Source organism: Nomascus leucogenys, chromosome 22a, assembly GCF_006542625.1.
Source record: "Nomascus leucogenys isolate Asia chromosome 22a, Asia_NLE_v1, whole genome shotgun sequence".
NCBI classification, from domain to species: Eukaryota; Metazoa; Chordata; class Mammalia; order Primates; family Hylobatidae; genus Nomascus; species Nomascus leucogenys.
The window spans coordinates 51929638-51953619 of NC_044402.1; the positions used below are offsets into that span (position 1 = coordinate 51929638).

The 23982-nt window shown below is 53.0% G+C and overlaps 2 protein-coding genes across 4 annotated transcripts; one reads left to right on the forward strand and one right to left on the reverse strand.

Annotated features, from left to right (window-relative positions):
- The first annotated feature begins 30 nt into the window (after positions 1 to 30).
- Positions 31 to 12369, forward strand: VARS2 (valyl-tRNA synthetase 2, mitochondrial). 3 transcript variants are annotated; one of them, XM_030803221.1, is made up of 30 exons: positions 31 to 162; positions 628 to 855; positions 974 to 1055; positions 1173 to 1273; positions 1566 to 1687; positions 1801 to 1867; positions 1964 to 2061; positions 2693 to 2774; positions 2920 to 3039; positions 3510 to 3621; positions 4654 to 4742; positions 5586 to 5676; positions 5934 to 6061; positions 6178 to 6281; positions 6513 to 6594; positions 6908 to 6984; positions 7074 to 7149; positions 7435 to 7537; positions 7771 to 7841; positions 7962 to 8087; positions 8296 to 8400; positions 8552 to 8620; positions 8744 to 8822; positions 8950 to 9077; positions 9199 to 9351; positions 10267 to 10473; positions 11185 to 11296; positions 11454 to 11629; positions 11790 to 11918; positions 12019 to 12369. In XM_030803221.1, exons 2-30 carry the CDS (start codon positions 655 to 657, stop codon positions 12118 to 12120), a joined length of 3192 nt encoding a protein of 1063 aa, XP_030659081.1. In that variant the 5' UTR covers positions 31 to 162; positions 628 to 654; the 3' UTR covers positions 12121 to 12369. The 3 variants fall into 3 exon arrangements, with proteins under 3 accessions (XP_030659081.1, XP_030659083.1, XP_030659082.1); XM_030803223.1 differs by lacking the exon at positions 31 to 162 and adding an exon at positions 190 to 282 and having other exon boundaries at positions 618 to 855; XM_030803222.1 differs by lacking the exons at positions 31 to 162; positions 628 to 855; positions 974 to 1055; ... (2 more) ...; positions 1801 to 1867; positions 1964 to 2061 and having other exon boundaries at positions 2704 to 2774; positions 2910 to 3039.
- Positions 12370 to 17065: 4696 nt separating this feature from the next.
- On the reverse strand, positions 17066 to 17879 carry SFTA2 (surfactant associated 2). The gene is made up of 3 exons (XM_003272065.2): positions 17745 to 17879; positions 17416 to 17504; positions 17066 to 17282 (listed from the first exon to the last, which is right to left on the reverse strand). Exons 1-3 carry the CDS (start codon positions 17803 to 17805, stop codon positions 17196 to 17198), a joined length of 237 nt encoding a protein of 78 aa, XP_003272113.2. The 5' UTR covers positions 17806 to 17879; the 3' UTR covers positions 17066 to 17195.
- Positions 17880 to 23982: the final 6103 nt, after the last annotated feature.

Genomic DNA, 23982 nt, shown 5'->3' on the forward strand with positions numbered 1-23982 from the left:
GGAGGGAGAGGGTGGGGCCGAAGCCAGCTGCTGCGCATGCGCCGGCCGAGGCCTCGCCACCATGCGCCGCGCGGCTCCGGGGCCACGTTCCAGGGTCGGGTTTGGTGGAGCCCCCAGTCCCTGCCGCCGCGGGGCGCCCTGGGATAGCGGCGGGGCCTCCCGGTGAGCGCGCGCCGGGGCGGCTTCTGGGAAGTGGGAGACGCTGCGGGTCCTGGGCCCAGGCCTTGGGATGGGCGGGAAGGCCTGGCCGCGCCGGGCTGTGAGCACTGCAGGAGGCCCCTGGGCAGGTGGAGATCGCGGCGGCCCTGGCGGGACTCCTTGCTGGCTCCTCGGCGCGCTGATGCCCGTCATCTCCCTGAGTTTCTGAGCCCTATCTCTCAAGTGTCAGTGGTCACCGCCAAATCCAGACACTCTGGCCCTGTTCCGGAAGAGCCCTGGTCTCCGTGGCTCCATGGCGCTGTCTGTGGATATCATGCACTCTAGCTCTAAAGGAGGAAAGGTTGTGTGGGAGGGAATAGAGACTTGGAATAACAGACCTGTGCTAATTAGAGACGGGGAAGATCGAATAAGGGGAGTGACCCTCCTCCACCCCCATATCCTAATGTGCACTCTCTCTATCCGGAACAGATCTCGGCCCCTTTCCAAACACTCCTGATGCCTCATTTGCCTCTCGCCTCTTTTCGACCACCATTCTGGGGGCTGAGGCACTCACGGGGCCTCCCCAGGTTTCATTCTGTTTCTACACATTCGGAGCCCCATGGATCTCCCATCTCCCAGAGGAACCGTGAAGCCAAACAGAAGCGCCTGCGAGAGAAGCAGGCAACTCTGGAGGCTGAGATAGCAGGGGAGAGCAAGGTTAGTGGTCAGACAGCTTGTCCTTAGGTTTCTGAGACTTGGGAGGGGCTGGAGGAGACGGGCTGAAATGCAGTCTGGGGTATACTGGATCCCAGCCTCTTCTGCTTTCTCTTCTCAGTCACCTGCAGAATCCATTAAGGCCTGGAAGCCTAAGGAGGTAGTATTGTATGAAATCCCTACGAAACCCGGTGAAAAGAAAGGTAAGTAGAATAAGTAAGAAGGCCTTTTCTTTCACATATGTGTTGCCCATTTGGCCTGCCGAAATGCAGCCTGGGGACAAGTTCAGTGGTTAGTGGAACTCTTCTCTGCCTTCACAGATGTCTCTGGGCCCCTGCCTCCTGCATACAGCCCCCGATATGTTGAGGCTGCCTGGTACCCGTGGTGGGTACGAGAGGGCTTCTTCAAACCAGAATATCAGGTTAGTATCTGGCAAGGAGGGGTCCTAAATGGTCTCCAGGACAGAGTGGCCCTTGAATACAACTGGACCTCAGAGTTGAACTCACAATGTAGACCTTGTCTTCTTTCTGGCTCTGGTGTCTCCAAAGATTTCTCTTGGCAGATTCCCCCTGGCCAATTCCCTCTTCTCCACTCTCCTCTGTTATTTGTAGGACAATTCTTCCTTGAAGTTCTTTCTGTTCTGGAGACAGTAGAGGGTGCTCTTTCCCCAATCCAATTCTCTCTTGCCCCTTTGACTTTTTTTCTTCCTCTAGGCCCGGCTGCCCCAAGCTACAGGGGAGACCTTTTCCATGTGTATCCCACCTCCCAATGTCACTGGCTCCCTGCACATTGGCCACGCACTCACGGTGGCCATACAGGATGCCCTCGTGCGCTGGTGAGAGGGGAGTGGGGGCTGCTTGAGTTCTTGGAAGGGAAATAGGAAGGGCAGGAATGAGTGAGGATAAACATTTAAGCTCAGGGGCTCACAGGAGGGCATTTTTGTTGCAGGCACCGGATGCGTGGGGATCAAGTGCTGTGGGTCCCTGGTTCAGATCACGCAGGAATTGCTACACAAGTATGTCTTTTGTTACATGTTCCTTTTCTTGGGTGAAAGCAATTTCTTCCCCCAAAGCAACCTGACTCTGTTCATTTGCCCTGAATCTAACTGCAGGCTGTGGTGGAGAAACAACTGTGGAAGGAACGGGGAGTGAGGAGACATGAGCTGAGCCGGGAGGCCTTCCTTAGGGAGGTGTGGCATTGGAAGGAGGCGTGAGTATGATGGGCAGGGCTCGGGGGGCCCAGATGGCAGATTTGGTTTCTTGCTTCCCACCACTATCACTCCTGACTTGTAATCCTTGGCTCTTCCTGACAGAGCTCTGACTTCCTCAGAGATGGAAGCTCTGGAGCCCCTTAATGTTTGGTGGAGTTTCCAAGCCTTATGTGTGTGGATATTATATATGCATTAGAATATTCGTGTGTGTGTGTGTGTGTGTGTGTGTGTATTTTTATATATATATTTTTTTCTTTCTCTTTACTTACCCCAATTTCTCTTGTCTAAATCTCACCTTCTTCCACTCGCCCATTCCCACCTTTCAATTCCCATGGAATTACCCTCATTCTTCTGGGTCTGTTATCTCATGCCATCTCTGTGAAACATCCTTGGATTTCCCACAATATGGCTATACCTCCTGTCTTCCTATAGAACCCTTTGCCTCTTTTAATATCTTAGAAAACCCCATACTGGGTTTGTAAGTCCATTTCTATTAGCCTCTAGAGGCTAGATCAATGCCATCCTCACTTGATTTTCCTCCAACACCTGGCATTGCTGGGGGCATCGCTGGGCCTGGTACATAGGAAGTGCTTGGGAAGTGTTTGCTGACAAGGATCTCTCTGGGCACAGGAAAGGTGGAGAGATCTGTGAGCAGCTGCGAGCTCTGGGTGCCTCCCTGGACTGGGATCGAGAGTGTTTTACCATGGATGTTGTGAGTGTTCTGTGCCTTGGTCCCTGTGAGTGTTGGGCGATGTTTAGGGATCTGTGTGGGGCAGGGAGGCAGCAATGCCTGGGTCCCTGAGCAGGGTGATGGGCTGAGAAGCGGCTGTTAGAGGTGGACACTCAGGTCATTCCAGGGCTCCTCAGTGGCTGTGACTGAAGCTTTTGTGCGGCTCTACAAGGCGGGGTTGCTGTACCGGAACCGTCAGCTTGTCAACTGGTCATGTGCTTTAAGATCAGCCATCTCAGACATCGAGGTGAGGCGGAGAGAGGGAAGCAGGTTTGTGAGAGCTCTGAGGCAGAGTGGTCAATGGTTAAGAGCTCAGACTCTGGAGCCAGGGTGCCTGGATTCAAATCTGAGGCCTGCCTGTGACAGCTGTGTGGCTTTTGGCAGGCTGTTTAGTCTCTTTAAGCCTCAGCTTCCTCAGTCTGTAAATTAGAGATGATGGAATGCTTGCATTGTGGGGGTGTTGTAAAAATTAAATGAGAATTCACATAGGTACTTGGCAAGATACCTGGCCATGGCTTAAGTGCTCAGTGAATATTTATTAGAAGTGTGACTGCACAAGCATTGGGTGAGGGCAAAGGGAGGTAGCTCCCGAATCCTCCAAATGGCTTTTAGATGGATTGCAGGGAGGCTGGGCAGATGGATGAGTGGCAGAGTGAAGCCTGGGCATGAGCCTTGCAGAAAGGCTGCCCTCTGACCCAGCTTTCTCGGCGCCTCCAGGTGGAGAACCGGCCCCTGCCTGGCCACACACAGCTTCGACTGCCTGGCTGCCCCACCCCCGTGTCTTTTGGCCTCCTGTTTTCTGTTGCCTTCCCCGTGGATGGAGAGCCTGGTGAGCATAGTACTCTGCAAGGTCACCCGTTTACCTCCATTTTTCCTGTTTTCTGGAGCCTATGTTGGGCTGCTAGGAACCCATCAGTCCATCTCTCACATGAACCTTGGTAGTGTTCGCCTCAGCGTGGGCACTTACCCAGGGTCTTCTGGGGGATGTACAAAAAGTGCATGTGGTCCCTGCCCTTTGAGAGTGTGGTGTGATTCTTCAGGAGTGCGCTACCCAGGAAAGAGATCAGTTCTAAGGCATGGTTTTTTTTGTTTGTTTGTTTTGTTTGTTTTTTTGTTTTGAGACGGAGTCTCACTCTGTCACCCAGGCTGCAGTGCAATGGCACCATCTCGGCTCCTGCAACCTCTGCTTCCCAGGTTCAAGCGATTCTCCTGTCTCAGCCTCCTGAGTAGCTGGGATTACAGGCGCGTGCCACCAGGCCCGGCTGATTTTTGTATTTTTAGTAGAGACGGGGTTTCACCATGTTGGTCAGGTTGGTCTCGAACTCCTGACCTCATGATCCACCCGCCTCGGCCTCCCAAAGTGCTGGGATTACAGGTGTGAGCCACCGAACCTGGCCTCTAAGGTGTGGTTTTTACGGTAAATGTTCTGAAGAGCTCAGAGAAAGGGAAGACAGATGAGCTGGAATTGTCAGAGGAAGCTTCTTGTAGGAGGAGCTGGTGCTCCCCCTGAAGAATGTACAGCGTTTGTGATTAGGACACTGAGAATCCCCAGTGTCCTCTGGGCACCCAGCAAGAATTCTATTATAGTTGCTTTAATTAATGCTGCCCCTATTTCTTCCATGCAAATGATCAGGGAATTCCTTAGCACCAGACACCTTCTCAGACCTCTGGTCATCAGTTTATGGGAAACCCTGGGTTCCTGTAAACACTGCTCCTACTTTTTTCTAGTCACTCCTGGGGGCCTCCTCCACCTTGACTACTCCCTGCCCCTTCCCCTTTCCAGTTCTACTGCCTTTAGCCATGTTGGCAGTGAGGGGTGAGGATGATGACCAGCTGTAAGTATTTAAATGTTTGTCTTCAGATGCAGAGGTTGTGGTAGGAACCACGAGGCCAGAGACGCTGCCTGGAGATGTGGCTGTGGCTGTTCATCCAGACGACTCGCGATACACAGTAATACCCAGTGCGCTCCTGCACTCTGGCTCGCCCCACCTATGGCCTTCTCTTCTCTTGGGTTTTAAGTGGTGGCTCTTTCTCTCTTGCTTCTACTTCCTTTTCCTGAGACTTCTCTCAGTGGTTCTGATTCGATTTCCTCCTCTTATACTTTTTCTGTAGCTCAGGGGTTGACAAACTGGCCCATGGTCCTAATCCAGCTTGCGGCCTTTTTTTTTTTTTGAGATGGAGTCTCGCTCTGTTACCAAGGCTGGAGGGCAGTGGCGCGATCTTGGCTCACTGCAACCTCCACCTCCCGGGTTCAAGCAATTCTCCTGCCTCAGCCTCCTGAGTAGCTGGGAGTGTGGCACCATGCCCGGCACTTGCTACCACGCCCGGCTAATTTTTTGTATTTTTACAAAAATTAGTAATTAATTTTTTTAAAGTAATGTAATTTTTAAGTAATGTTACTTAGTAGAGACGGGGTGTCACTGTGTTAGCCAGGATAGTCTTGATCTCCTGACCTCGTGATCTGCCCACCTCGGCCTCCCAAAGTGCTGGGATTACAGGCGTGAGCCACCGCGCCCGGCCGCTTGCAGCCTTTATATTATCTATGGCTGCTATTATATACCCTCTCCAGCTCTGCTGCAGTGGCAGAATAGAGTAATTGTGCAGAAATTGAATTTGTCTCTAGGCCCAAAAGCCTGAAATATCTACATTCTGGCCCCTTAAGAGTGTGCTGACCTTGCTCTAGCTTGCTACCTTCCACTTTCTACCTTCTTATTCCTGGGGTTCTCACGCCCCAGCCCAGACCCTTCCAACCCTCACAGGTGCCTGTCCCCAATCCCTCTCCCTTCCCTTCAGCATCTCCACGGGCGACAGCTTCGTCACCCCTTGATGGGGCAGGCTCTTCCCCTCATCACAGACTATGCTGTTCAGCCACATGTGGGCACAGGTGAGTGGAAGTCAGGGGAGGGAGAGAAAGTTGGGGGTCCTGGAGGAGAGGGGAGGGAACCAGGAGGAAGAGGAAGGTGGGAGTGGGAGATCCTCATATAGGGTGGTCTGAGTGGGGAATGGGAGGGAGGCACAGACAGAGAAAGTCACAGGGGCTGGGGCGGTGCGGGTGATGGGGCGGTGCGGGTGATGATGATACATCTGGAAAAGCAAAAGCCAAGGTCAGTTTCAGTACTCACCATGGCTGTGCTCCCCAAGGGGCAGTGAAGGTGACTCCAGCTCACAGTCCTGCCGATGCTGAGATGGGGGCCCGACATGGCTTGAGCCCTCTGAATGTCATTGCGGAGGATGGGACCATGACCTCCCTCTGCGGGGACTGGCTGCAGGTGGTACCACCCTATGTTACCCCATCCTTTGGGGGCACTCTGTCCCACTACTCCTCCTCCTAGTTTCTTATTTCTCTAGAGGCCTTCAATCTTTACTCTTGCCGCTTTTTCTTCAGGGACTTCACCGGTTTGTGGCCCGTGAAAAGATAGTGTCTGTGCTGAGTGAACGGGGCCTGTTCCGGGGCCTCCAGAACCACCCCATGGTACTGCCCATCTGCAGGTAACCTCATTTTAACTCCTTTATGAAGGGCTACCCCCAAAAGGGAATGTATGAAGCTTAAGGGTGACAATAGGATGGGCTCTGCACCCCTCCGTTAGAGTATGAGCTCCGTGTGGGTTTTATTCACTTTGTATCCTCAGTACCAAGGGCCTGGCATGGCGTGGGGTCTGGTGCCCCTGGGAGAAGTCACAGGGCCGGAAGAGCAGTGGACTCACCCTGTCTCCCTTTCAGCCGTTCTGGGGACGTGATAGAATACCTGCTGAAGAGCCAGTGGTTTGTCCGCTGCCAGGAAATGGGGGCCCGAGCTGCCAAGGTGAGGCTGCAGTGTAGGAAGGACCGGGGCCAGGGGTTGGGGGAGCTCCCTGAGAATTGGAATGAAGAAATGGGGAGCAGGAGACCTCCTGCCCTGAAGACCGCTCCAGCTGTGTAACTGAGAGGATGTGTGGGATGCAGGCTGGGCGGCCCAGCAAGGGCTGGCTCATATCCTTACTCAAGCCCAGAATCTGGCAAGAGGCTTGGGAGGTCCTTTCCGAGTTTTAAAATGACCTCAGAGGCCACTCGTCCTATCTGTGGAGGTGCGGCCCTGCAGGAAGGGCAACATTGTCTAAAGGCCCCTTTCCCTCCAGGCTGTGGAGTCGGGGGCCCTGGAGCTCAGTCCCTCCTTCCACCAAAAGAACTGGCAGCACTGGTTTTCCCATATTGGGTAAGGATAGGGTAAGGGGAGCTCTCGTGGAGATGGGGAGGGGGGAACTGACTGGTTATTCTAAGACTTCACGGATGTCCTCTCGGCAGGGACTGGTGTGTCTCCCGGCAGCTGTGGTGGGGCCATCAGATTCCAGCCTACCTGGTTGTAGAGGACCACGCGCAGGTGGGTAGGAAGAAGCACCCGGAGGGCCGAGTGTGGCCCAGAGCACCTAGGCCAGGAGTCAGAGCTGCGCAGGGCCAAGTCCCGCTCCTGCCTGGTAATGTGCTTCATGCTCATAGTCATGTAACCTTCTGCGTGATCAAGGATCCCTGAAGTGGCATTTCTTTATCTCACCCCTGGAGGAACCTGGCCACTCTAAGACCACATGAGAGGATGTGAAAACCAAGTGACATTTACACCTGTCAGCTGTTCTTCCTCACTCTCCCTGACCCCTTCCTACTTTTGCAGGGAGAAGAGGACTGTTGGGTGGTTGGGCGGTCAGAGGCTGAGGCCAGAGAGGTAGCAGCAGAACTGACAGGGAGGCCAGAGGCAGAGCTGACCCTGCAGAGGGGTGAGTGCCTGAGCTGGGGAGGGATGTACAGGGGAGCGGGGGCTTGGGCAGCTGGGCCTTTGAGGGGAACAGATCCCAAGATACAGAAGGTAGGGTCAGGAAAGTTGGGAATGGAGCCAAAGGGGACAGCCCTGGTCTCTGGGGGTGGGGGTTGGCCTAGAATGGTGGCAGCAGTGGTCTGAGGTCCTAGAAGCCAAGGTTCCAACTGTCCCCATTCTTTTTCTGTTTCTCAGATCCTGATGTCCTAGACACATGGTTTTCTTCTGCCCTGTTCCCCTTTTCTGCCCTAGGCTGGCCCCAAGAGGTGAGGCGGGTTGAGAGGGCAAAAGTGAAGCGGAAACGATAAGGAAGGGATGGCTGGGCCCCCACAGAGGCTTGAGGGGGGCCCGGGGCCTGGGCCTCTTACTGCTCCTCTTCCCCCTAGACCCCAGACCTTGCTCGTTTCTACCCCCTGTCACTTTTGGAAACGGGCAGCGACCTTCTGCTGTTCTGGGTGGGCCGCATGGTCATGTTGGGGACCCAGCTCACAGGGCAGCTGCCCTTCAGCAAGGTAACAACCCTTCAGTGCCCTGCCGCTTTCTGTGACTCCAGTGTTCCCCAAACCTTGTCCTCCCTTCTAACCCCTAATGTGGTCCTTTCCACTTTCCTGATTCCTTTTTCCTGATTGACTTCCTACCCTACCCCCAAAAGTATGGAGGCCAGAGATCCCAAGGGACCTCCAAGGAAACGCCCCTCTGCTAACCCCTCCCTGCCCCCAGGTACTTCTTCATCCCATGGTTCGGGACAGGCAGGGCCGGAAGATGAGCAAGTCCCTGGGGAATGTGCTGGACCCAAGAGACATCATCTGTGGGGTGGAGATGCAGGTGAGGATGAGGCACCCACTAGAAGGACAGGGTTTGCAGGGTTTGCAGGAGAGAGGAAGGGAGGCTGAGGGAGGAGTGAGGCCAGCAGGTGTGACCCTTGCAGAGGCAGGGCCTTCGACCTGGGCCATGAATTACCCACTTCCATCCCCAGGTGCTGCAGGAAAAGCTGAGAAGTGGAAATTTGGACCCCGCAGAGCTGGCCATTGTGGCTGCAGCACAGGTGAGTCATCGCTGCCTGCCGCCTCCCAGCTCTAGCTCACTGCCTCTGGCTTCCTCTGCAACCCAGATCCTGGCCCTGCAGCCACAAAGGCATCTGCCACCCTTCTTCTTCCTCTGGTTGCAGAAAAAGGACTTTCCTCATGGGATCCCTGAGTGTGGGACAGATGCCCTGAGATTCACACTCTGTTCCCATGGAGTTCAGGGTAAGCCTGGGTGAGGGGTGTCAGGGTGAGCAGAGGGCAGCGGGCACCTGTGCAGGGGCAGGCCAGGGGCAGGACTTCCGGTGCTGCCGCCACCTACATGCAGACTACCTCGATTCTCCCCTTCCAGCGGGCGACTTGCGCCTGTCAGTCTCTGAGGTCCAGAGCTGCCGACATTTCTGCAACAAGATCTGGAATGCTCTGCGCTTTATCCTCAATGCTTTAGGGGAGAAATTTGTGCCACAGCCTGCTGAGGAGGTAAGAGAAAGCAGAGGTGCTTGGGAGTAGGGTAGTCAGGTGTCAGAGGGCCAAGGTGGCATCTGGAAGGAAAGGAGGCAGGGGAGGGGGAGTCAGGCCATCCTGCCCTCTCTGCCCGCAGCTGTCTCCCTCCTCCCCGATGGATGCCTGGATCCTGAGCCGCCTTGCCCTGGCCGCCCGGGAGTGTGAGCGGGGCTTCCTCACCCGAGAGCTCTCGCTTGTCACTCACGCCCTGCACCACTTCTGGCTTCACAACCTCTGTGATGTCTACTTGGTGAGTGAGGCTGGGGGAGGCTTGGTATTCCCATGCCTGCTTCGAATTCCTCTGGAAATCCGATTCCAAGGCAGAGAGCTCTGGAGTTAATAAGTTCCCAATTGTCCCCTCAGGAAAGGAGAGGAGAGGAGACGAAGGAGTCTCAGTTCCCCTCTTCCTGGGACTGGTTTTGGCAATGCAGCCCAGGCACTGTTGCGTGCCTGTCACTGGGGAGAGGAGGAGGAGGAGGAGGGGGAGGGGGAGGAGGAGGGGGAGGGGGAGGGGGGAGGGGGGAGGGGGAGGAGGAGGAGGAGAAGGGAGACTTCTAGAAATGTGTGACAAGTCGGTGTCAGAAGGCAGAGGGGAATTTTTTTGGTCCCTGTAGTTGCTGAGTTTGGCCCATAGGCAGGCTGCGTGCTGAGAAAGGCCTGGGAGGGACTAGCAGCCATCTTTAGACCAGGAGTTCTCACGCTGTCCTACGTCCAAAGCACCTGGAGGGCTTGTTGACCATGGATCCCCCTGCCACCCCAGAGTGGCTCCTTTAGCAGGTTGGGGTGGGGTGGGTGGTGTTATGAATATTCATTTCTTGTCCCACGTGGTGCTGCTGCTGCTGGCTGTGGACCACTGCCCTAGCTCAGCCTTTTAAAAACCTCTGTCCCCTGTTGATAAGCAAAAAACTCAATGATTTTTTTCCCTAAACTACATGTTTCCCTGGAAATCCTGTCCCCATGTACTGCAGAGAATTGCTGTCCTGGATTCCCCTTCTTTGTGCTGAGCGTGTCCTAGGACTGTGGATCATATCAGAAGTGCTAAGTGCTTCTGCCTGTCCCTTTCTCCCAGGACCCATGGCCTGCCCCGCTGGCGGGTAGGGCAGTGGCTGTAGGGAGGAGGGCTGTGGCCCTGGACCTGTCCTCTGACCATTGGCTTTCTCTCCAGGAGGCTGTGAAGCCTGTGCTGTGGCACTTGCCCCGCCCCCTGGGGCCCCCTCAGGTCCTGTTCTCCTGTGCTGACCTCGGCCTCCGCCTCCTGGCCCCACTGATGCCCTTCCTGGCTGAAGAGCTCTGGCAGAGGCTGCCCCCCAGGCCTGGTTGCCCCCCTGCCCCCAGTATCTCGGTTGCCCCCTACCCCAGCGCCTGCAGCTTGGTGAGTCCCAAGCACCTCGGAGTGGGCCTGGGGGTGAAGGGGGGGAGCACCTTCTGAAGGGGTTTGCTGCAGGGGGCTTATCTGCAGGAATGGTTCGTACTTTACTGTGGAGCCCTGGGGAGGATGGATTGTTCCTGCAGGGTTGCTGCGATGACCCTAGGGTCTTGAGGGACAGTATTAGCGTAGTGCTGAAGAGCAGGACTCTGTTGCTAGACTGCTATTTTTGAGCTGTGTGATCGAGCCTCAGTTTCCCCATGTTTAAACTAGGAACAGTAATAGTATATGTTATGGTTGTGATGAGAGTTGGATAAGTTAGTAATAGGGTGTCCCCAAAATCTCAGTGCAGCTTTAATAACTTCAGAAGGATAAATGCTATGAACTCACCCAAAAATTATTTTAAAATTTAACTATTTAAATTTATACCTATTTGGTTTTGAGTTTTGACTAATTCATTTTAAATTTTAATTTATTTTTGGTTGGCCATTTCAATCAGAGCAACTAAACAGACATCAAACACTGATCATCTAAAACCTCTTAAATGATGCCTCATTTTTTGTCATGTTCCTTGAGATAGTGGATTTTCTGTGGTGCTGAGGACAGATCTCATTGCCCTAAGGAGATGGGGTGGATGGGTTGAAAAGAGAGCCAGAAGGGTTGGTGCTGAGTCTCCCAGGAGCCCCTTTGCCAACTCTGGGTCCCCCCCATTGCCAGGAGCACTGGCGCCAGCCAGAGCTGGAGCGGCGCTTCTCCCGGGTCCAAGAGGTCGTGCAGGTGCTAAGGTCTCTCCGAGCCACGTACCAGCTCACCAAAGCCCGGCCGCGAGGTGAGGCAAGGCGGGTCCTGGGCTCGGATCCCTGCAGGAAAAGGGCGCTGATGGGGAAAAGAGGAGAGCCTGAAGGGCAGACCCCCCATTAGGAGGTGCAGGGTAGGAAGGGAGGCAGGAGCTGAGGCCTTGCCCCTGACAGTTTCTTTCTTTCCAGTGCTGCTGCAGAGCTCAGAGCCTGGGGACCAGGGCCTCTTCGAGGCCTTCTTGGAGCCCCTGGGCACCCTGGGCTACTGTGGGGCTGTGGGCCTGTTACCCCCAGGCGCAGCAGCTCCCTCTGGCTGGGCCCAGGCTCCACTCAGTGACACGGCTCAGGTCTACATGGAGCTGCAGGTGACCAGAGGGGATGGGGAGGGTTAGGGCAGGCTTGGGAAGCATGCTGGGAGGAAGGGAGGGGCTGGGCTCTATAAAGTGGGGGAAGGTACCTTCTAATGGAGGATGGAGACCTGGCAGCAGGCGGATGTCTGAGCCTTTTCTCCCTGTTCTTCCCCAGGGCCTGGTGGACCCGCAGATCCAGCTACCTCTGTTAGCTGCCCGAAGGTACAAGTTGCAGAAGCAGCTTGATGGCCTCACAGCCAGGACCCCATCAGAAGGGGAGGCAGGGACTCAGAGGCAACAAAAGGTAAGGCTGAGGGAGGCCCCCAGAAGGCTCGACCCCTGAGGGCATGTGGGCCAGGAGGGGCCTCATTCCTGGATCCTCACCTCCTTTTCTCCTTGTCCAGCTTTCTTCCCTCCAGCTGGAATTGTCAAAACTGGACAAGGCAGCCTTTCACCTCCGGCAGCTGATGGATGAGCCTCCAGCCCCAGGGAGCCCGGAGCTCTAACTCATCATCCCTATCAGTTTTCCTCCCTCTCAGACCTGTCTTTGAGGACAAACAGATTTGTCAGCTGTCAGGGTGCAGTGGGACGTCAGAGACTATGTGGTCCATCGCCTTCATTGTGTAAATGAGGACACAGACTGGCTTGGTTGCAGTGACTGTGGTGTCCTTGAGATGCTCACATTACTGCCTGGCCTGCCTCCCACCTGGAAGTCTGGGAATGAGGAGATTCAGATAAACTTTTGAAATCCCAAACATGTCTGTTTGTTGCTCTTTGGTCCCCTTTGCTCCTAGTGGCGACTTTTGTGCTTCTGAGTTGTCCCCTGAGAGCTTGGTCTGGGAAAAGAGGAGGGGGGTCCTCGCTGGAGGAAGAGGAACTTTCTAGTCATGGGTAGGGTATGGGCACAGTGGTTCCAGTTCTACCTCCTTTCTGGACTAACTGACAATGCCCTGGCTTTTGCAGGCTCTTTCTCCTCCACTTCTCACTAAATGGAAGCTTCCCCGCTCCTTGGCCGTATCCCTAGAGGTGCTGAGAGAAGTAGGACTTCCTTTAGACCTGATGGGCTGCAAGCTGTGCTGCAGATGGCGTGCCCCCACCTTCTGTGCTCTGACACCTGAGTGCCCAGCCTCTGAGTTACACATTCACAGCACAGCCAGCCACCTTACCCACGCCAAACACCGTCTCATCTCCATGGAATTCAGGGGCCTGGCCCTTCCACGCCCAGAGTACATTCTGTCCAGCAGCTCTGAGTAGCCTGTCCTGGGTTGAGTCTTCTATGGTGCTAGATGTACGATGCCATTTCTTCCTACTGAAAACCTCATGAGGTGGGTGTTAGCTCCATTTTGGAGATTTTTATTTTTAAGACAGGGTCTCGCTCTGTTGCTCAGGCTGGAGTGCAGTGGCATAATCATGGCTCACTGTAGCCTCAACCTCCAGGGCTCTAGTGATCCTCCTACCTCAGACTCCCGAGTAGCTGGGACCACAGGTGTGCACCACTGTTCCCTGCTACTTTTTTTTTTTGGAGACGGAGTCTTGCTCTGTCGCCTAGGCTGGAGTGCAGTGGTGAGATCTTGGCTCACTGCAACCTCTACCTCCCAGGTACAAGTGATTCTCCTGCCTTAGCCTCTTGAGTAGCTGAGATTACAGTTGTCCATCACCACACCCAGCTAATTTTTTTTTTGTATTTTTAGTAGAGACAAGGTTTCACCATGTTGGCCAGGCTGGTTTTGAACTCCTGACCTCAAGTGATCTGCCTGCCCCGGCCTCCCAAAATGCTTGGATTACAGGCGTGAGCCACCATGTCCGGCCCTGCCCTGCTAATTTTTAAAATTGTTTTGTAGAGATAGGGTTTTGCTGTGTTGGCCAGGGTGGTCTTTAACTTCTGGGCTCAAATAATCTGCCTGCCTCGGCCTCCCAAAGTGTTGAGATTACAAGTGTAAGCCACTGCACCCAGCCCCCATTTTGGAGATGAAGACGCATACTCAGAGAAAAGTCTCCACTGGGACCTAACCCAATTAATTAGGTGCAGGCTCTTTCTGGCTGCTATAACTAAACTTCAAATATAATGGTGGCTTAGATGAGGTGGATGTTTCTTCTGCTGGGCATAAGTAGTGCAGAGATCTGCAGTAATGGGGGGCCCACACCTCCTTCAATCTTATTTTCCTGCCATTCTGATACATTGTCAAACTGCATGTCCAAGGTCTGCACCAGCTCCCATCACTGTGTCTGCATTTCCACCCAGAAGGAGGAGGGAAAGATGGGGATGGGCAGTTTTCTTTTTCTTTTTACTCTGTTTCAACAAGGTTTTTTTTTTTTTTGAGCACCTGCTATGGGCTGGGCCTTATTCTGGACACTTAGACTCATCAGTGAACGAAACAAAATTCTGTGCCCTTGTAGTACTTTCCTTCTAGCAGGACAGTCAGAAATAACATACAAATAAGTGAACGATATACTGTGTTTGAATGTCATGAATGCAGGGGAGGAAAAGAGGATAGAACAAGGTAAGGGGACTCTAATGTGTTTGTGTGATGGAGGGGCAGGTTGTACTTTTAAATAGTGGGTCAGGGCAGAACTCACTGTAAAGGTGAGGTTTAAGCAAAGGCTTGTAGGAGGTATAGGAAGAGCATTCCAGACAAAGGGAAGGGCCAGAGGAAAACAGAGGCACACTCAGACAGCTTGAAGAGTAGCCTGGAGATCAGTGTGGTGGGGCAGAGTGAGAAGGGGAGGATGGCGGGAGGTGGAGAAACAGAGGTGAGGGTGGGGAATTGGTGGGGGGTAGGGAAGACTCAAGGCGAGCAATCTGGGGCTTGTGTCCAAAATGGTAGCCGGTTGGCTACCTAAAGCATTAAAATAAAATGTTCAGTTTCTCAGTCGTACTTGCCGTATTTCAAGTGTTTTGGTAGTTGCATGTGGCCAGTGGCTACTATGTTTGTCAGCATGGTTATAAAACATTTCAATCATCACAGAAAGTTCTACTGGAAAGCACTGATCTAAGACCTTATAGGCTGTTTCAAGAACTTTGCTTTTCCTCCTCTGGAATGGAAGCTCCTTTCTTTTCAAGGATACTACCAGGAAGTCACCCATCTCCTTTCTACTTGCATCCTATTGGACAGAACGTGATCACATGGCCACAGCTAGCTGCAAGGGAGGCTGGGAAATGTAATGAGCCACATGCTGAGTTGAAATCTACATGACTATCCAAAAGGAGGAGGATGGCTGTTAGGGGGGCCAGTTAGCAGTCTCTGCCACCCCCAGGTCTGGTTAACCCCAAAGCACTCTTCACTGCACTGCTCTGTTTTGAGTCGTGGGAGACAATTCTTTGAGAAAAATAATCTGGAAATCACATCCTGGTGATCTCAGGCCCTGAGGTCTAGGAATCAGGTTGAGGTGCTTTTAGCTGTCTGCTCTACCAACTTCTTGGACATTCAGATATCCAGACCCCCAACTTGTTTGGGGATCCTCACAGCTGCCCCATGGGTGTCACCTGCCCACTACCACAGGCTAGGGGCAAGTCATAAAATACTAGTCTCTTTGGAGCCTCCTGCTACCTCTCCTTGGGGGCTAATTGTCCCAGGACAGTTGTGAAGGAAGGTAGACCAATTTTTTAAGTGTTTGTTTCCACTCTGCCATTTTCTATGTTCCCCTCATCTTCAATGATGCTCCATACTGAACTCTTGTCGTCTTCTGTCTTCAAAGGAGTCAGTCTCCAATTTCATATGCAGATAATGGAGGGTTGCGTAGGTATGGGGGGCAGGGTGGGTACCACAGAGGACAGAGAGCTATCCTATCAGTACCCCCCACTGCTCAAGTCTGAGCTGCAAGTTTGTGTTTTGAGAGCTGGTGAGAAATCAAATTTTTTTTTTTTTTTTTTTTTTTGAGACAGAGTCTTGCTCTGTATCCCAGGCTGGAGTACGTGGTCTCGGCTCACTACAACCTCTGCCTCCCAGGTTCAAGCAATTCTGCCTCAGCTCCCCCGAGTAGCTGGGACTACAGGCGCATACCACCATGCCCAGCTAATTTTGTGTTTTTAGTAGAGACGGTGTTTCACCATGTTGGCCAGGCTGGTCTTGAACTCCTGACCTCAGGTGATCCACGTGCCTTGGCCTCCCAAAGTGCTGGGATTACAGGTGTGAAACACCGTGCCTGGCCAACATAATCTTGAGAAGGTGGTCGGGAGTTCCTGCCTCAGAAATCAGGATAAGGAGGACCCTGAACCCAGGGGACTAGGACTTATGTGTTGGGACCAGGTTTCCATCCTAACAGCAATCCCTACCATCCTGCCAACGACCTATAAGACAGGCTGCGATATGTCCCTAAGTAGCTTACCTGTGCGATCCTCACAACAATCTGATGGTGCAGGAATAATGAGAAAAACTTAGTGTAAAAACAAAACAAAACAAAACAAAACAAAACAAAACAAAACAAAACAAAACAAAACACCTTCCCCCAAACTGGGAGGGAGCTGAGAGGCCAAAAAGTGACTCAGACAAGTCCAGCTTGGTGAGTTTTTTAGGACTTACATACAAGGCACTCCTGGATGGCAGCAGGACAGCTTTAGAGATCCGTGCTGCCTCCCATGCTAAAGCTGCTTTCAAGCTAATCTTCTGACTCTTTGCCTACTGTGTGTGTGCGAATGGACTGTTTTCCTTGGTGGGTTCCCAGATACTCTCCAGGATGTTTGGGTTCTCAGGGACACCTGCTCCTCGGCCAGGCACCATGACCTTGGGCTGGTGTTACCTCATACTCATGTGGTTAGCCAGCACAGGCTCAGCTTGCACCTGGCCTCTCCTCCCCAGCACTTGCGCCTGGCTGGGCATTCTCTCACAAGCTGAACCCCTCATCTCTCACCTGAGTGCCCACCCACCTCCCACCCTGATTACATGTGTGGATCCATGGGTCAGGGGAACCATGTCCTGGGGGTGTTCTGCCTATGTCTCTTTCTTTGGTTTTTGAGCCCCTGGCCCTAATGCTTAAGCAAAGGGAAATGAAATAAAAATCTTGCTTAAACCAAGACCTCTGTCTGGTGCCTGACTTCTCCACTGCTATTAGATCTCAGGTGAGTGACTTGCCCTCTCTGAGCTTCAATTTCTTTATCTGTAAAATAGGATAATGATACCTAGTATGCCACATTCAAGACTGCTGCAAGCATCGAAATAGGGACACAGGAGAAAAGCAGGACTTCAATAAATGTTGCTTCTCTTTATTCCCAGGTGTTCTGAAGATCTCAATTCGGTGTGTGTTCCTGTGCATGCGTATATGTGTGTGGTGTGTGAGTGTCCCCAAACAACTCCCCAGATGCCTTCTAGGCCTGTGACACTGGCGTTGAGGGAGAGAGTGTCCATCCCTGGAAACCTCTGCTCAGCAGGGGGACAGTCAGAGACTTGAGCATCCAACCCCCTCTTCCTGCCAGCTCTGTGCTCAGGGACCCACAGAATCAAGCAAGTTATTGAATTCAGCATACTGAATTTTATTTATTGCCACTCAAGAGGGTGGGGGCCTGCTGAAAGACAGGATCAGGGCCCGCCCCCTGCACCCCCGGCCCAAAAGCCCGGGCCAAGAAGGACACAGGCTTCAGTGGCTGTCATGTGTTGCAGACAACCTGGTGGTGAGATCTTGCATGGTGGAGGGTGACGCTGGTCCCTGAAGGGAGATGGAGGAGGAAGCAGAGCTGGTAACAAAGGGTTAAAGGGCGCGCTGTAAGAGAGCTCTCCATTCCCACCACGGAGACAACCAGACCCCAGCAGAGGCCAAAACTGACTCACAGACACACAGCCCCATCCTTTCCCCTCCCAAAGAACTACCTTTTCAAGCAATTCCAGGAAGCTGGACTCATAGGAGGAATTTGTCAGAAAAGACTCCTTCAGCTTCAGTTGCAAAGTCATACCTGGCCCTGCGGATCCAGAAGTACAGCTTAGGACCCAGCAGTCAGGGCTGATTCCTCCGGAGACACAGCACCTTCCTGCCCACGCTCCCCGGCACAGTTCCTCTTCCCCAGCAATGCCCCTCCAGAGCCTCTTGGAAGCTCAGGACTGGGGTGTCTCTGTCTTTCTCAGGGACCATGGAGTCCCACTCCCTTTCTCTGGCCTCTTCTTGCAACAGGGACCCAGGAGTCCTGCCCTCTAGCCCTCACCTGTTCCATGTGAGCTGCCAAGGAGGGTCAAGAGGAGGACAAGGGGCAGCCCAGACCCCATAGTGGCCACCGCGCTCCTGGGATGGAGGGGACACTTAAGTCCCGGTGGCCTCTCCTTACCGGGCCTGCTTTCTACACCCCACTCAAGCCTTAGCATAAGTGTTTGAGGGGAAATGGGAGGGGGAATCTGGTCAACTGGATTTTCCAGTTCTCCCAGTAAGAGAGGACCCAGGAGAGGACCATTCACTGTGCTCTTGGGGAAAATAGAAGGAGGTCCCCTCTCTTCCACTCTGTGTCCCACCCCTCCCTTGTGTCTCCAGGTTTGAGGGAGTGAGTGCTGGTCCTACAGACAGGGAAATGGAGAGGGAAGCAGGGACCAGGGAGGTGTCCCTCCTGCAGGTGTCTGGGCCCCCACCCAGGCCTGGGCCTCCCAAGGATCTTTAGAGATTAATTATTAACTGCAGTTAATTTTCATCATTCTTGACACCGAAGGGCTCAGGAATGTGGGCCCAAAAGGGAGGGGTGGATTAAGCCAAGTTTCTTCCAGAACCCATGTGTCCTGCTCCCTCAGGATTTTATTTTTTTTAAAGACTAGTCAAGTGCAGTAGTGAAAAGAGGAGAAGGAGTAGAACAAGGAGTTGGGTCTATAATGGACTGTGAACACTGCTCCCCCAGCCTTGGTGGCTTTCTAGATGAAAAATCTGGTCTTGGGAACTTCCATTGCTGAACATTCTGTTTTACTTACTCTAATGCATCCTAGATTGTCAGGTGGAGACACGAGTTACCTCAGACATCCTCTCACCCCTGCCTTGCGCACCCGTGAAAAGGGGACATCCACCTACTCCCGGCCGAGATGCCTACAGGCAAGTGCTGGGACAGGCAAGCACAGGACAGATGTGCAGAGGGAGTTACTGACCCTCTTTAGAAACTAGGAAAGTAAGGCACAGAGAGGGTAAGTGACCTGCTAAGGTCACCCAGCCAACAAGTAGCAGAGAGATTAGAACCCATCCCTCTAGCCAGACACAGGGACACACCAGCCATGGAAACTCGCTTGAACACACAAGGGCACAGGCCGGCATCTTCCTATCTGCCACTTCCCTATGCAGCCTCTCCACCTTCCCCAAAGCCAGCGGGACTGAGCACAGACGGACAGAGGCAGAGAGAGCACTGGGCAGAGGCGGGGAGAGCAAAAGCAAGATGGGGAAACCGAGATAGAGGCCTGGTCTGCACTGTAAGTGTAAAGTGGGGCAACCAATGACTCCCAGACTTGCACAGGACAACAGGAAGACCACAGTGGGAAGAAAGCATGGAGGAGAAGAGCAGCAGGCACAGGAGGAACAACGGGAGGTAGAATTTGGGAACGCAGAGAGATCTTCCTCGGAGAAGAGTAGGAGCCCTCCCTCCCTCCCTTCCTCCCTCCCTCCCTCCCTCCTTTCCTTCCTTTTTTTTTTTGGACAGGGTCTCATCCCTGTCACCCAGGCTGGAGTGCAGTGGTGCGATCTTCTCCTGGCTCAACCTCCAGAGTAGCTGGGATTACAGGCATCCGCCACCACACCTGGCTAATTTTTGTATTTTTAGTAGAGATGAGGTTTCACCATGTTGGCCAGGCTGATCTCCAACTCCTGACCTCAGGTGATCCACCCACCTTGGCCTCCCAGAGTGCTGGAATCACAGGCGTGAGCCACCACACCTGGCCTCCCCAACACTTTCTGCAGCCATGTGCTAGGCTCATCACTGAGTATTCCTTTATAGCTCATAAGCACCTGTGAAGTAGGTACTAGATTACCCCGATTTTAGAGGTGAAATTAAGACTTAGGCCTTGTGACTTGCCAGAGAATGCACAGCTCAGCAGTGGTGGATTCCAGTGCAGTGGACTCAGCCCTGGTGCTGAGCTTCCAAGGACTCAGGGCTGTCTGGCTCCAGAGCTGGGTTCTGACCTTCCATATCACACTGTCCCCAAACATGACATGTGTCTTCCTTGGTGCCCCTAATCTCCCCTTTCCCCTTCCCTGTCAAAGGAACGGAAAGCTCTGTAAGCTGCAGCCATCTAGGGTGAGAGATGGCTCAGGTATTGACCTTCCCAGCCCACCCTTAGGTTTCCAGAAGGTCAGATGCAGTCCTAGACCCTCATGGTCCCCCTACAACCCCAGCTTCCAAATCCTGCTTCCCTGAGGGACTCATACATCCTGACTTCCAACGGTTGTACTTCTAGGAACAAGAGGATGACCTTGGGATAGGATATTTGTGTCTCCCCTTTTAAAGGAGGGTCTGGGCTGTGGATTGACTCAGACCTGGGGGACAGGACCCTAGTCCGGGAAGAGCCCAAGGGCCAGGTGGGGGAGCCCACAGGCTCTTACTTACTCTCCCCCTCACCCAGTGCTTCCTGGGATCAGGCTGGGACAGGTTAATCCCCTGGGACAGCTTGGTGACCTCTCCCCGGGGATGGATATTCTGGTGTTGGTGGAGGCCCTGGCACACCTGGTTCTCCCGGGACTGGTAATAGGCCCCAGAGCCTTTAAAGAGCCTGGGAGATGGGCCTGGCCAACACGCTTCAGCTGGTGCCACGGACACGGTGCTGGTGCTGCTCCTGGGCCTGCAGGCCTTGGCCGGACCCAGTGAGCACTCAGGCCCAGACACGGGGTCTTGAGGGAGGACATGAACTTGGGACGCAGTGGGATGGCCAACTCTTCTAACCCCGTTCTATGGTTTTTCTTTTTTTTCAACAGTTCAGCTGACCCTACTGGGGACTTCTGACACAGTATCCCCAGGCCTCCCCTCTGTCTCTGAAAGTTTCCCCCACTGTCTCTGGAAGTCTCCCCACTGTCTCTGGAAGTCTCCCCTCTGTCTCTGGAGCTCTCCCCGGTTTCTGGAAGTCTCCCACTGTTTCTGGAAGTCTTCCCACTATCTCTGGAGGTTTCCCCACCGTTTCTGCAACTGTCCCCACTATTTCCAAAAGTTTCCCTACTGTCTCTGGAAGTCTGCCCTCTGTCTCTGGAGGTCTCCCCACTATCTCTGCAACTGTCCCCACTATCTCTAGAAGTCTCCCCACTGCCTCTGGGAGTGTCTCAACAGTTTCTTCAACCTCTGGGAGTTTTCCCAGCAGTCCTCAGCCTTTAGCTCCAGCTGTTTCTGGGAGCACTTCAGGAACAGTCTCCACATCATCAGGTGATATTTCTGTTGCTCAACCCATCTCTGGAGAACCCTTCCGCTTGGTCTGTAGCTCTGGGGTGGGGCTTCCTGCAAGCCTGGCAGTTTCCCAGAACCTCACTGGAAGCAGCTCCCTTGCCTTTGTGGCTATACAAGGGCCTCTCTTTCTGTTTTCCAATTCATCGCCTTTTTCTGTCATGATTAGTGCCTGTTGTATCCTAAGACTCTTTTGGCTACTTCAAGGTCGTGAAAATATTCTCCTCTGCATTCTTCCAGAAACGTTAATATTTTAGCTTTCAAATTTAAGTCTATTATCCATCTCAAATTAATTTATGTGTATGGAGCGAGGTGGAAGTCAAGATTCATTTTTTCTTCTTATGAATATCCAGAACCATTATTTCCAAGGACCCTCCCCTGTCCCCACCATTGAACGGTGAGCATCTATCCTGAAAGTCAAGTGACTGTATTTGTGTGGGTTTGTCGGTCGGTTTTTTTTTTTGTTTTTTCTTTTTGAGATGGAATTTCACTCTTGTTGCCCAGGCTGGAGTGCAATGGCGCGATCTCAGCTCACTGAAACCTCCGCCTCCTGGGTTCAAGCAATTCTCCTGCCTCAGCCTCCTGAGTAGCTGGGATTACAGGCACCTGCCACCACACCCAGCTAATTTTTTTGTATTTTTAGTAGAGACGGGATTTTACCATGTTGGCCAGGCTGGTGTCGAACTCCTGATGTCAGGTGATCCGCCTGTCTCGGCCTCCCAAAGTGCTGGGATTACAGGCGTGAGCCACTGCACCTGGCCTGTCAGTCAGTTCTTACTCCAGGGCCACAGCGCTTAAGGACTGCAGCTTTGTAGCAAGTCTTGAGATCTGATAGTGTAAGTTCTCCTTATTTTTTTTTTAAGAGACTGTCTTGGTTATTCTCAGTCTTGATTTTCATAACATCAGTTCATCAATTTATTCCAAAAACTTGCTAGGGTCTTGCCTGTGGGTGCATTTGATGTGACTTCTGCTTTGCTCTTGCTTGAATCCCTTCTGTTTTTTCCCTCTGCCCTCTTAGGACCTGCCTCCTCCGGTGCTCCCGGAACTGCTCCACCTGTGCCTGGGACTTCAGCACTGAGTGTTGCTGTCTTAGGGGTTCCACTGCCACCATGGCTGGGTGGCCACCACGTCCCCTGGGCTCAGCATCCTGGCCAGTTAAGGCACTCTTCTAGGCATTGGGTCACTTACAGTAAAAGGTTGGTGGGCCTATTCTCTCTCATTCCCCTGCAGCCACCCCTGGCTCCTTGGGAGGAGTTCAGGGATAGTCATTAGCACCTGCTTTCAACTGTGTTTTAAACCTGTCTGAGGATGTGTCTGTAGCTCAAAGGGGTTTTGGTGGCCTCTGGTCAGACCAACTGCCAGATGTCTGTTACCTGGCTGCTTTCTTGAAAGATTTTAATCTTTCTTCCTCATGATCTAATCTCTCTGTCCTGGGCGAGAGGCATTCCTTCCAGAGATCACCCCTCCTTCTTCCATCTTCCTCCTCCCCTCCCTTTCATTCCTAGAAGGGGAGCTTAGGGAATACCACACAGGAAGTCTGATGGCAGGAAACGAATGGAAGGAAGACAGATCAGGCTCTGGTTCCCCTTAAGGACAAGAATCAGGGTGGAGTGGTGGGGAGAACTGGGGCTTGGAGGAAGGAGAGTGCCTACTGAGGACCCTCCCAGTGCAGAGGCATCACAGACCCAGGGATGCAGAAAATAGGGCCTGAGAAAGACAGCGAGGTGAGGACCTCAGTGATGAGTCTGGGACTGACAGATGCGTCCACAGGGAAGAAGCAATTGAGACTCGGATTGAAGCCCTTTAAACCCCCACCCCCAGCCCCTCTGAGATTCTGCTCCCAAGGTGATAGGAGAACACAGAGAGATGAGGTCTCAGAGTCAGAGACATCAGTCACAGAAAGAAAGATGGAAAGTCAGAGGGCAGTGGGGGTCTGGGGGGCTGGAGGCACCACTTACCTCCGTCACTGGCCCTGTCTTTGTGCCCCAGGTCCAAAGCCCCAGAAGGACTCTGTCTCGGACTAGGCCATTGTGTTGATCACTCTCACATTGTTGGCAGCAATTATCAGCCTAATGTACGGTATCAAGAAGATGAGCAACGCTGTGGTTCAATGTGTGGGATCCCTGTGCCAGTGGGGCTGGGACCTGGTGCCCCAGGATTCAGAGGAGAACAGGGCTTTGGGGAGGGGAATGACAGCTTGGAGGGCTTGTTGCAGGGAGGGGAAAGACAGCCCTTGTCTCAGTGGCCGAGAAAAACACCAGTCTGGCAGGGACGGTGTGTTGGGGCCACTGAAAGAGGCGGGGGAGTGCTGGAGGCTGACTGGCACATGGAAGCACTCAACTCAGCTCTAGGCAATGAAGGACCAGTTCTGTGGAGCCACATTCACCTGGGCTTGAATCCTTGTGCAAGTTACTTAACCTGTCTGTGCTCCGGATTCTTCATTAATAATAATACTTAAATAATAATAATACTGCATCGCACTGATTATGTGCTAGGTGCTGTACATATTTTAGTTCACAGCAAGCCAGTGATATAGGAAATATTACTTCTCATTTTACAGATGAGGTAATTGAGTCCTGGATGAAATGAAAATGATGGCATCCATTTCAAAGGGTGGTTGGGAGGATCAAATAAGCTTATGCAGAGAGAGCACTAATGGTGCTTGGCATGTATTATAGTAAGTGCTCAATATACAGCCTTATTCATTATTATTGCTGTTTTTGCTCAAAGAGGAACGCTGAGTGCCTGGGTTGCCAAGAGGAAGCAGCAGTTCATGGGAAGGGCTGGGCTGAGCAGCAGGTTCCCGGGTCCCTAGATTAACCCATTGTACCCTCCCCTCATCTCACAGGCCTGCCAATTCCAGAGGGAGATGAGTCTGGGGTGGGGCTGTGGCTCCGTGACCCCTTTCAGCTGCCACCATGAAGGGGAGGCTGCCAGCCAGCGCTACTCTGTCAAATGAAAGGTGGGGCAGGGGCAGCTGAGTGCCTACCCTTTCGCCTTCCTTCTTCCTCTCCCAAATAGTCTCATTCCCAGACTCCCCTATCCCATTCACCCT

Coding starts and splice junctions, on each gene's coding strand:
- SFTA2 (XM_003272065.2), bottom strand. CDS start 17,805: ATGGGGTCTGGGCTGCCCCTTGTCCTCCTCTTGACCCTCCTTGGCAGC. Junction 17,505..17,744: donor TGGCAGCTCACATGGAACAG/GTGAGGGCTAGA, acceptor CTGGATCCGCAG/GGCCAGGTATGACTTTGCAA. Junction 17,283..17,415: donor TCCTGGAATTGCTTGAAAAG/GTAGTTCTTTGG, acceptor CTTTGTTACCAG/CTCTGCTTCCTCCTCCATCT.
- VARS2 (XM_030803223.1), top strand. CDS start 230: ATGGGCGGGAAGGCCTGGCCGCGCCGGGCTGTGAGCACTGCAGGAGGC. Junction 856..973: donor AGATAGCAGGGGAGAGCAAG/GTTAGTGGTCAG, acceptor TTCTCTTCTCAG/TCACCTGCAGAATCCATTAA. Junction 11,919..12,018: donor GGACTCAGAGGCAACAAAAG/GTAAGGCTGAGG, acceptor CTCCTTGTCCAG/CTTTCTTCCCTCCAGCTGGA.